Below are 12,490 nucleotides of genomic sequence, written 5' to 3' on the forward strand. Positions count from 1 at the left end.
CAGCTGCCTTCTCAGATAAATGTGGCTATACTGTATAGTCTCTATATTTAATATTATTTCAGCTAAAGAATGTTTTTTAAGCACCCACTAAGTTCCAGTCACTGTACTTTGCCCTATGCATAAACAAATTCAAATCTGTAGATTGCTTTAAAAATCTTAATAATCAAGGCACTACATGAAACACAAAACAATGCAATCGTTACTTCATTCCACAAACAGCCCCGGCTTTCGCAGTTTGCCATGTTTGCACCATCAGCATCTGGATAACAACCAAATCTTTCTTTTGTAGGGAAGGATGAATTCCATTTCACTCTGTAGGACTGGCCTAGGGAAAGCTTTAGTCCTGTAATTTGAAGAACCTTTGAAGGCAAAAAAAAAAAAGGTTAGTATCCATACCTGATCATTTAGAACCTCTTTAATCTAAGTATGTTACTTTCTTTCCTTCCCTGGTTTTTGATCATTTAAGTGTCTTTCCTCTATCTTTCTGAAACTCCATTTCATCCCATCTATATTTTTAAATGATATTGGCTTTCTGTCTTTGTTATCAAGCAAAACAAGTTCCTTTTTTTTAAAGTACGTTTTTTACAAGAAGAATGTCCAAGGTATAATAGGGAATAATTAAGAGGAATGATGTATCAGGTTGTATATATGGTTCAGAGATCTGTCTCTAAGTGACCAGCAAGCCAGGAATGGTAAGAAGTGAGGGAAAAGGAAAAATTCTAATCCAGCCCCAAGTAGACAGGAACAAAAAGAGATGAAGGATCATATCAGGAGAATGGGCTTAGTTTGGAGAAATTAATTGCCATTGTATGTTTAAAAGATGGGTATGTTTAAAAGATGGCTACTTTAGCCAGGGAGTTCAACATCTGTTAGAACCAGATTTTAAATATTTAATCAACAAGAATTCAACAAAATAAAATTGTGTGATCCAATGAGTGAAACATTTTTAAAAGCTTTTCACAGTTTATGAATGATGACATTGAATTACAAGCTCTTATCCTATAGTAGAGGTAAAATCAACTTGCCCCAATATCATATTTACCTTGTTTGAAGGGTCATGACTCCAACTATGACCAGATGATAACACATTGTCATTTTGATCAGTCACTGTGATGCTTGTAGCATCGTACTCAAATCCAAGAATTTTAATGTCCTCAAAAGCTAATGAGTTGAATAAGGATGATGGATGTACAACAGTAATATCTAATGTATCCTAAAAGAGAAATTTCATTTGTTAAATACCAATCATATCTAAAATTTTAATAGCTCTTTAAGGCTAATAATTTATCAATGAAGAAACATATTAAGTTCCTACAATATTCCAGAAATTGTGCTAGGAGATGGGGATATAAATTATATATGTGTGTGTGTGTGTGTGTGTCTGTGTGTGTGTGTGTGTGTGTCTGTGTCTCTGTGTGTGTGTGTACACACTCACACATGCATAAATGTGTAAAATGTGTTGTTATATAATTTAATATATATTATATGATTGTGTGCATATACATATACATCTATAGATACAATCCTAGTCTCAAGAAGCTTACATTCTAATGAAGGAGACAAGTGCATATATAAATCCAAATAAATACAAAGAAAAGAAATACAGTTGATCCCAAAGCCATTAAATGCAAGAAAGTTTTGGGAATGAGAATTAGTACTAGCAGTTAGAGAAACAAAAAACTTCATGTAGAATGTGGTGCCTGAGCACATCTCTGTACTTTCAAAATTGGCCATCTGCCATGCCTGTGATGTATTCCTCCTAACTTTCACCTCATACAGCATCTCTTTTTTGTTTTTCAATTATCAACCTTTTACTTTTTCCCCTCCCCCCCCCAACACCAGTGGGGAAAAAAATAAAAACAAAACCCTTGTAACAAATTTATAGATAGTCAAGGGACACATTCCCATCTAAGTCGTGTCCAAAAGTGTGTCTCATTCTGCATATTTAATGCAACATCTCTCTGTGAAGAAGCAGGTAGAATTTTTTATAATTGGATTTCCAGAATCTGTAAGTATTTTTTTTCTTCTATATAATTAATTTTTATATGTTATTATTATAGAAATTGCTCTCCTGATTCTGCTTACTTCACTCTGCATCAATTTATACAAGTCTTCTCAGATGTCTCTGAAACTCTTATTTTCATCATGTCTTGCAGCATAACAACATTGTTATATTCGTATATCATAAATTATGCAGAATTCCTAATTGATAGGCATATGCTTAATTTCCAGTTCTTCACCATTAAGAAAGAACTGCTATAAACAAGATACATACATATACATATATGTGTTTGTGTATATATGTGTATGTGCATATGTGTGTGTGTATATGTGTATATAAAATATATGTATATGTGTGTTTGAGTATATATGTGTATGTGTGTATATACATATATACACATATGTATATATACACACGTGTACATATATACATATATGTATATATACATGTGTGTGTGTGTGTGTGTGTGTGTGTGTGTGTATAAAATATACACATATAACCCTGCCTTCTTTATTTGATATATTGGAGTATAGGCCTAGTAATGATATTACTGGTTCAAAGGACATGGGCTAATAATTTGTTGGGCAGAATTCTAAATTGCTTTCCAAAGTGACACTCGCAGTTCCTAGATCTAAAAACAGAGAAACAGTGTTTCTGTTTTCCTGTAAACTTTCAACATGTCATTTTCCTCTTTTTTTAGTCAAATTTGTTAATCATACGAGTGCATGATAGAACTAGAAAATCACTTTAATTTTCATTTATTTGATTGTTAGTGATTTAAAATATTGTCTTCCATGGCTGCAAATAGCCTCTTCCTTTGAGAATTGCTCTTCATATACTTTGACTATTATTAATTGTGTTCTCTCTTTTTTTTTAAGAAACTACTTCATCCTCTGTATGTTACCTAACAGCTAGTTCATTCTCTCTCAAATTACCTTACATTTAATACTGTTGTATATATTTGTATTTATTCACTTCCTATTTGTGTTGTATATACTTCAATGTGTATTTTTTTGTCTCTCTCATCATAGCATAAACTAGTTTTGAATAAAAATTATTCTGCTCTTTGTATTTCTATTTGTATCCCAGTGCCTACCAAAATCTCTTAATAAATGTTGTTGATAGATTGAAAGAAGGAGGAATTCCTTTAGATGAAGGTCAGGAGGGAGTGGGTTTCAGGCAAGGGGGAAGAGCAATATAAAGGCATATAGAAGGGAAATGGAGTGTTGTGCATAAAGGACAGACAGAATAGCATCTTGTCTGCATCACAGAACAAATGGGTGAGGAATGGAGGGAGTAGGAGGGATTAATAAGGTTGGAAAAAGATTTGAAAACTCAGCTGAGAAGTTTATGATTGATCTAGAGACAACAGGAAGCTACTAGTGTTTGTTGACTAGGGGAGTGACACAGTCATATCTATGCCAAAGGAAAATTACTGGCAGCATATAGGATAAAGTTTATTGGTGACAGACTTGAGGCAGTGATTCTGTGGATGGATAGAACTAGTCAATGTAAGAGATTCGATGGAGGTAGAAATGAAACAATTTGGCAACTGATTATATGTGTGCTGATGGAAAGTTTGGAGTCCAAGGTATTAGGCTTTAGACAAAAAAAAAGATCCAGAAACAGGGAATCTGGAAGATTAAGACAGTGTTAGATAAAATATAGGACAATATAGACAATGTAGACTGTAAGATAAAAACATTGATAAAGACAATGTTCTCTTTTGCATGTGTTTAGTTTGAGATGTTGATATGACATATAGTTTGAAATGTCCAGTTGCCAGTTGGCCATGTGGACATGCCAGCCAGTTACTACAAACATAATAATCCTCATTTGTAGCTGTGGAAACCGAGGGTCAAGGATTTGCCCATAGTCATACTGTTACTAACTGCTTAATTTGAAATCAGGTTTCTGCTCACTCCAACATATCATGCTGTCTCTGCATTCATTTGATTGTTCAGTTAGTCAAAGTATGGATTTTCCTTGACTCTTAGTTTATTACATTTAAGTAAAGCTTGAAAAATAATCATACAATAATTTAAAATAACATGACACTAATTACTAAGAATTCTAAGCACAATGCTTAATAGAGGAAAGAAGATGGCATTCACAATGTCCCCAAGGAAGATACTTACAGAAGCAACTGAAAAGTTGTAGAAGATGTAGCTGTCTGTTTCTAATGAATCTGAAATGATTTAAAAAAAACCCCATAAACATGTTGAGCTATTCTTGAACAAATCATAATGCCACAAAAGATCCTGTTAAACATAGATTGATTACTAATACCTATGGAATATATATGGAGAAAATTTAAAGGAACTTATAAGAAATCATTACTATAAGGGAAGGATAATATTTTTTAAATGTTAAACTAAGTTTTTCATTGATTCTAAAATATATATATATGCAGCTAGGTGGTTCAGTGGATAGAGACATAGGCATGGAGTCAGGAAGACATGAGTTCAAATCGAGCCTCAGACATTTACTAGCTGTGTGACCCTGGGCAAGTCACTTGATCCCATTTGCATCACTTTCCTCATCTTTAAAATAATCTGTAGAAGGAAATAGCAAACTACTCTGGTGTCCTTGCCAAGAAAACACCAAATGAGGTCACAAATACTCATATACAACTGAACAACAACAACAAACAATTGTGCATGATAACATATTTTATTTTCCCTTTGATTTTATTTCATAGATTTGAATGTATTGATCTAGCATTGCCTTTTTCAAGGACTATTAAAATATTTCCAAAATTTTGGCAGAAACACTGTTATCTCTCTGTCTCTGTCTCTCTCTCTCTCTCTCTCTCTCTCTCTCTCTCTCTCTCTCCACACACACACACACACACACACACACACACACACAATTATTCCAACTTGTCTAGAAGAACATTCCCATTACACTGCTCATTTTGCTTGTAGAAGGTTGTGTTTCCCACTAGAGGGGTTTGGTATGTTTTGTTTGGTTTTGGTATATTTACTGATTAGTAACTAAAAAAAATTAAATTTGAGGATGAACAAAAGAGTGGATGTAAACATTTCTAGTCCTTTCAAGTTTATAAAGTGTTTTACATACAATAGAAACAGGAAATGTCAATGAGGAAAATGACAACTTCCTCTATCTGACAAGTGACACAACTTTTAAGCAGGAGTTTCAACATGAGGATTGCAGCAAAAGATAAAATTAGATTGGAGCAGCTGGTTTAGAATAAATCAGGGATCCTGAACTTTCTCACGAGGCACGTAGCAAGGGATCATCAAAGAAGAGATATGGATCTATATATTCTGTTGCTGTTCACATGTTTCTCAGTCATGTCTGACTCTTGGTGACCACATTTGGGGTTTTCTTGGCAGAGATACTGGAGTGGTTTGCCATTTCCTTTTCCAGCTGATTTTAAAGATGAGGAAACTGAGGCAAATGGGGTTAAATGACTTGCTTAGGGTCACACAGCTGGTAAGTGCTTGAAACCAGATTTGAACTCGGGGAGATGAGTCTTCCTGCCTCTAGGGCTCTCATTCTATCCACTGTGCCACTCACTGCACCTCCTAGCTGCCCACATCTATCTGTACTATTGCTTTAAATGCAATATATATATTATATATACACACACGCACACACACATATATATGCATATACATATATTTCAATTTAATATTTATTATTATATTAAATAAGGGTAAATCAAAGAAATCATAAAGCATAGAATGATGTATACGTGCGACATACATGCATATGTTTATATCCCCAAATAATAAAGAAACAAAAACCACTAAGGTATTGTGCTTTTGAATGCAGCCAAAAACTGCTTGAGATTAAATAATGTTGAAATGTGACACATATTACATTTAGTGCAACAGAGCTATATGTGGTGCAACAAAAGGCTTTGTGAACAATGCAAAGATGGGCTACTGGATTCTATGCTATAAAATTTATACAAATTGAATGTGAAAGTATGTTAACCTTATAATAAATTAAGGATTTATTTATAACCAGCAAGATTTTATTAATTCTAATTTAGAAAAAAAATAAAAACTTCTTTGAAGTTAATGGCTTGTTTTTCCACCAATAAATATTTGTATATCATAGATTTTGCAGTTGTGAAATTACAACAAAAAAGTTAAATCATTACATCTATAATCACAATTCTGTCTCATTTTGGCAGATCATAGCTTTTTTTTAATTTAAAATTATATATTTAAATTTAAAAAAATTTTCTTTTAAAAACAGGTTAAAATACAGTAGAAGTGATATAAAAGTAGAAGTGATATACATATAGATAGTGACATACATAGATAATGTGTAAATTGAAGATATCACTATTTAAAATCTTAAATCTCTAAAATGTGATCACCACATCTCTGAATTTAACAAAGGTTATCTACAAAGGACAAATGATTGAATATATTTTTAAAATGCAAATTAGTGGGACAAATTTATATTCCATTTCTGTTTGAGCACTCTTTTGGCTCCAAATGAGTCTATGCATGAAGATTCTTGATTCTGATGAGTTAGCTCAATATTTGTATATTGGCCACATGCTGCTTATAAGCAAAGTTGTGGACCCACGCTTAAGGCAGAGGGAGTACACTAAGGCTAGATCTCATTAAGAAAATCTCACAATGATGTCAATGGCCTTAACTTTTTCAGTGTCATAAAACTGTATCTGTCTAGCATCAATATTTTCTTGACAATAGCAATGAATCTTGAGACCTCATGGTCTTGAAAGAATCAATATTAGTAGTAACCCGAAGAAATAGGGCACTTGGGTATTTAGAATGAACACTGAATTTAGTGTTAGAGGAGGAGGGTTTAAATCTTCCCATACTATTTACCACCTTTACAGTTTTAAGAAGGCCGTTTTGGCCTTATTACCTCATGGGAAAATGAGTTAATTCAACCAGATGTTCTCTGGGGACCTTTCCATTTTTAAATCTATGACCCCATGACATTGTGAATGTTTTTCACCAAAGAAAGACTCTGGGTCAGGAAAAGATCCCACTTAATCTTTGGCAATACCAACTCATCTCTTTTTCCTAAATGTCGAAGTACTGCAAGGATAGTTTACTTATAAAACTGACAGATAAAAGAAGCAAACAAGTACAATAATTAGCTCCATAAGGTAAACTTTTCCAAATATATCACAAATGTAAGAAGATGCCACTTGTGCACTTTATATTTTTATAATATCACAGATATTTTGAATGAGTCCTTTCAAGAACATACTGCTGCTCAATGATGACTCTTTCTGCGTAAGGTTATTAATATACAGAATCAAAGTTTCCTGAAAATCTAACTGCTTTCATTACTTTAATTTGTTTTTTTTTCCTTCCCTTACTTCTTCTTCCCTTTCTCTCTGTACCTGAAGAGACAGTTTAAAAGCACATCGTAGGTTCTCTCCAGTAACCTCTTCTTAGAATTAATTAATTTTAATGAGCATATCAAATCCACTTTTAATTTTGTTTTAAATAACTGTGAAAATGCACAAGCCACAAACAGTAAGAACAATGCCCATTGCTCCTTAAATTCATATTATTTAAGCAAATACCTAGGAGTATAATAAAAATCTTGGGAAAATAGAAATACCTGAAGTGCATTTTTGCAGAACTCATAAATAGTTTATTGACTTTACATTTAAATATGTAGCCTTCCTTGCCTTTGTATAACTCTCACATTCCCATGTCACAATGATGAAGTTTAATTTCATGTCAATAAGGGACTGATGGCATTTGGAAAAGGAATGTTCCTGCTGATCAGTAGTAGAAATAATCCCTTTGCTATGCCTACCTAACAAAGACTCTTGAGTTTAATTTCTTTAAACATGCTAAGCAGAATTCCTAGACCACACTCCATTCAATATTACAATGACTTCCCAGTGGTCGGACTTCCTCTCGTGTCAGTAACTCGATAGGAACAAATTGGATAGTTCATCATTATGAACCACATCAGGTCCTGTCGCAGAAATAAGGATATCTTTGGGTAAATTTCCTCTTCAGGAATTTCACTATAGACTTTTCCTTTCTCTAATGTCATCCTATTCTCTTTCTTGGACTATTCCTATCTTCCTCCTTTTTGTTCATCATTTACTTATTTTAAGCCTAAATGGAAAGAACCCCACAGTGACCCATCCTCACTTTGTTGAATTTATTTAGAAACTGATTAGTTAACACCTTTTGAAAATTTGAGTGAATATCATCTGGGGTCAAAGAAAAGTATGATAGATCAGCACTGGAAATATATTCATCTCAACTTAAAGGAGTTAAAATGACTTGATTCCTGAAATTCCAAAATAAAAAATAAAAATGTTCTTTAAAAATGACTAATAGCATCATAAATATAGAGCTAGAAGAGACCTAAGTTGTCGTCTAATAACCACTGTCATTTTACAGATGATGAATTTGAAGGTCAAAGAGTTTCAGTGATTTGCTTAAGGTCCTATAGCTAGTAAGTGGCAGTCTAAGGATTTGAACCTGTATCATCTAACTACAAATCAAATGCTGTTTCCAGATGAGTGTAACATCACCTGCAAGAACTTATTCATTCAGTCTATGCATCTGCTGCGTCTGGAGTGTAGTAGAGGCTTAATTGCTTTTTGTTGAATGGAATTAAAAATGAATTTCCACTTCCCAAGTGATCATCACTGTCTACTAAAAACTATGGCAATAATTTCCAAGTCTGTATTTCCAAGTTTTACTCTGTCTTTCAGAAATGAAATACAAGGACAAAATAGAAAAATCTTAGTTTGTCACATGACTTTGCTCCATCTATTCTATATGAAGATTTATGTACATTTTTTTTTCAATTGTCATCTACATGTTTTGGTCTTTCGTTAACTGAGCATAAAGCTAAATTGCAAAGTTTGGTGGGGAGTGGAGTTTCATGCTCTCTGAGAAATAGCATGAAAATGTAGAAAAAGGTATTGTTTCTGGAGTCAGGGAACTTGCATTCAACATTTGTTTCTAAACTTTTTAGCAGTATGACTTTGTCCAGGTCCCTGGGCTCCAATTTCTTTATCTGTAAATCAAAGTCATTGGACCAGATGGCTTCTGGCTTCCATTCCAACTCCCATTGTATAATCATTTGATCTTCAGTTTGTTCTTTAATCATACAATTAATATGTTTCTTTGACAATTCTTTATATTGTTACAAATTCCTATCATTATGGGATTTCATTATTATTTACCTTTACTTTCTCCATCATCCCAAAAGAAGTCTCCTTTGGCTGTGTTAGTTTCATCCAATGCAATGATGAGGCCAAGGGGATTCCTACGACTAAAACAAGAAAATTTCTAAGATCTATGTTTACTTAAAGTAATAATCTCTCAACTTCTAAGTACTTTCTTACATCATTACTCCTGCTCAGTCTTCATTTTTCTCCCTTTCCCAACAGACCTTATAGTTACTCAATTAAACTCTAAACTGGTTTCTGGTCTCAAACCTCTGGCCTCTTGGTGTTATTGCTGCCCTTATTTTTATCAAACCTCTGCTCTGGAGTACTCTCAACATTCACTCCCTCTGCCCCACTCTCAAATTACTGAATAAAGCTAGACAAAATCTTATAACCATGCTAACAAGATACATTATCAATTCATGTTATCCAACTTTAGCTGGGCCCTCACTGCAGCAAGGCAATCCTTTTAATCATCCATAGTTGGTTTCTTATAGCATTCCCCTCATAAAATATTCTGAGACTTCTCTTCTTTCCTGAAATCTCATGCAGCTCCCCTCCCTCCTCTCTCATATGAGGACTTCGCATTTTACATAACTGAGAAAATTAAAGACATTTGACTTGAGCTCAGTCTGTTCCCATTCTCATCTCAAAACCCCTTGACTTCAGTTTTCACACTAGCCTCCTTTCCCTCAGTCTCTGACAGTGAAATGGTCCTTTGCCTTGTTCAAACATATGACACTCTCCATGTACACAATCCCATTTCCTCTCCTGTCCTCTCTCATCACATTCAATAATCTCCCCTTTCTCTCAAGTCTTCAGACATTCCCTATCTACTGATTCTTTCCTTATTGTCCTCAAATATATTCAATATGCCTCCATCATATATATAATATGTATGTGTGTGTGTGTGTGTATATATATATATATGTATACATATATATACACACACATACACACACAGATATATATATATATATGTATACATATATATACACACACATACACACACAGATATATATATATATATATATATATATATATATATATATATTCACTAGACCTTACTATTCCTAATTCTATCATTCTACATCTCTCTTCCCTTTCTTAATCAAATTCCTTGAAAAAAGTACCCCCACTTGCTGCCTCCGTTTCATACTTTTCACTAACTCCTCTTTCCTGTCTGACTATTGAACTCATTACTCAACTGAAAGTGCTCCTTCTAAAGTTACCAAGTATCTCTTAAATGCTAAATCTGATTTCTTTCATAAGTCTTCATCCTTTTCTGCTGCATTTCACACTGTTCACCTCTCTTTCTTGTTGGATACTCTTTCCTTGTTTGGTTTTTAAGACATTAATTTGTCCCAGCTCTATTCTTACTAGTCTGCCTACTCTTTCTCAGTTTCCTTCTTTGGCATATCACCTTTATCCTGCCTCCTAAATGTGAATGTTCTCCCAGGCTCTGTCCTAGGCCCTTTTCTTTTCTCTGTCTAAAGTCTATCTCTTGGCAGTCTTATCCATTCTTATGAATTTAATTATCATCTCTGTACAGATGACTCAAAGATGTATATACCCATCCCAAGTCTCTCCACTGAGATGCAATTTCCATCTCTGAAGGCATCTGAAATTGAATTTCTCTAAAACTGAAGTCATTGTCTTTTCTTTCTAAATCCAACTTTCCTTCAGATGACTTTCTTTCAGTCAAAAGCACCACCAACTTTCCGGTCTCTCAGAATCAATACCTTGTTTTCCCCCTTAACTCTTCACTCTCCTTCACCCCACCTATCTAATCAGTTCTCAAATATTGCCATTTTTACCTTCTCAACATCTCCTGTATCTATCCCCTTTTTTCTCATAGAGCCACCATCTTAGCATAGGGGCTTGTTCTCTCTCACAGAGATGATTACAAAGTCCTCTTAATTGGTACCTCTGCCTCAAGTCTATCCCTCCGCATTTCATCCTACCTAGTGTTGCCAAAGTGATTTTCCTTCTGCAGAGAACTAACCAATAAGTTTCCTGCTCAATCAACTCCTATGGTAACCAGCTGCTTCTTTACGTTCATATGTATTTCTCCATTTAGTTTTTAAAGTCCTTCAAAACTTGGTCCCAATCTCTCTTTCCAACTTCACTGTCTATCATTCTGCCCCACCCCTAGCCCTGCTCCTTCACTCTTGACCCAGACTGACTGGTCATTGCTCCTCACACTCAATACTCTATCTCTCTTTTATTTATCTTTTCACTTGAATTCATTCTTTTTCCAACTCTACTTCATAGAAAATCCCAATTTTTCCTTTAAGACTCAGTTCAATCTCCACCTTCTTTATGAAGCTTTTACTGATTCCCCTTAATTGCTAGGGCCTTCCCTCTCTAGCTACCTTATTTTTTTTTGATATAGATAGATGAATAAATATAGATAAATACACATATATAATGTGTATATATCATATATGTTAATATATACATTAAGAGTATTGCATGTTAGATTACATCTTATATATTATGTAATATGCAATCATATGTACATCATATGTGATATATGTTATGTGTGTATGTATGTCTATACATACATTTATGCCTGCATGTATATGTATATGCGTACATATATACATACATGTGTGCACATGTATACAAAGTACCTGAGGAGAGAGGGCCCTCGAGTTTAATCTTAAAGGGAAACATGAAATTTTATATGAGGCATAGATACACACACACACATATACATATACATATGTGTATGTTTGTGTGTATATGTGTGTGTATATATATATACATACATACATATTACTCATTCTGTAGGTACTTACATAGCATATTGTTGTCTTTATTCAATTCCAAGGCTTTGACCTAGACAGACCCTCTTCTGTTTTCCTATATACTATTTTACTTGATGATCTCATCAGCTTTCATGGATTCAATTATCATCTCTATGCTAATGATTCCAAGATCTACTTATCTATCCCTAACCTCTCTCCTAACCTTTAGTCTCACATTTCCAATTACACATTGGATATCTCAAAGTGGATGTCCTATAGATCACTTAAATTCAATCTGTTCAACACTGAAATAATCATCTTTTCCCCAAAGCTTCTTCTCTTCCTAACTTTCCTATTACTGTCAAGGGTGCCATCATCCTTCCAGGCACCAAGCTCACAACCAACATACCATTCTCAACTTTTCATCATATCTTATCTTCCATATCTCATCTGTTACCTGTTGTTTCTGCTCTTGCAACATCTCTCCTATACCCTCCCTTCTCTCCTCTGATGCTGTAACCATCCTGGGGCAGACAATCATCACTTCATGCCTGAACTATTGAA

At 34.1% G+C, this 12,490-nt stretch overlaps 1 protein-coding gene across 1 annotated transcript in view; it reads right to left on the bottom strand.

Moving 5' to 3' along the window:
• The window catches only part of SI (sucrase-isomaltase), a 106,232-nt gene that overhangs the window by 46,987 nt on the left and 46,755 nt on the right, over positions 1 to 12,490 (bottom strand). Inside the window, exons 21-24 of the mRNA XM_020989062.2 lie at positions 9,189 to 9,277; positions 4,141 to 4,190; positions 1,043 to 1,213; positions 204 to 359 (exon numbers count right to left, since the gene is read on the bottom strand). Of these exons, the coding sequence (XP_020844721.1) occupies positions 204 to 359; positions 1,043 to 1,213; positions 4,141 to 4,190; positions 9,189 to 9,277 (466 nt within the window). The remainder of the gene's footprint in view (positions 1 to 203; positions 360 to 1,042; positions 1,214 to 4,140; positions 4,191 to 9,188; positions 9,278 to 12,490) is intronic.

Source organism: Phascolarctos cinereus, unplaced genomic scaffold (genome assembly GCF_003287225.1).
Source record: "Phascolarctos cinereus isolate Bilbo 61053 unplaced genomic scaffold, phaCin_HiC Scaffold_7;HRSCAF=346, whole genome shotgun sequence".
NCBI lineage: Eukaryota > Metazoa > Chordata > Mammalia > Diprotodontia > Phascolarctidae > Phascolarctos > Phascolarctos cinereus.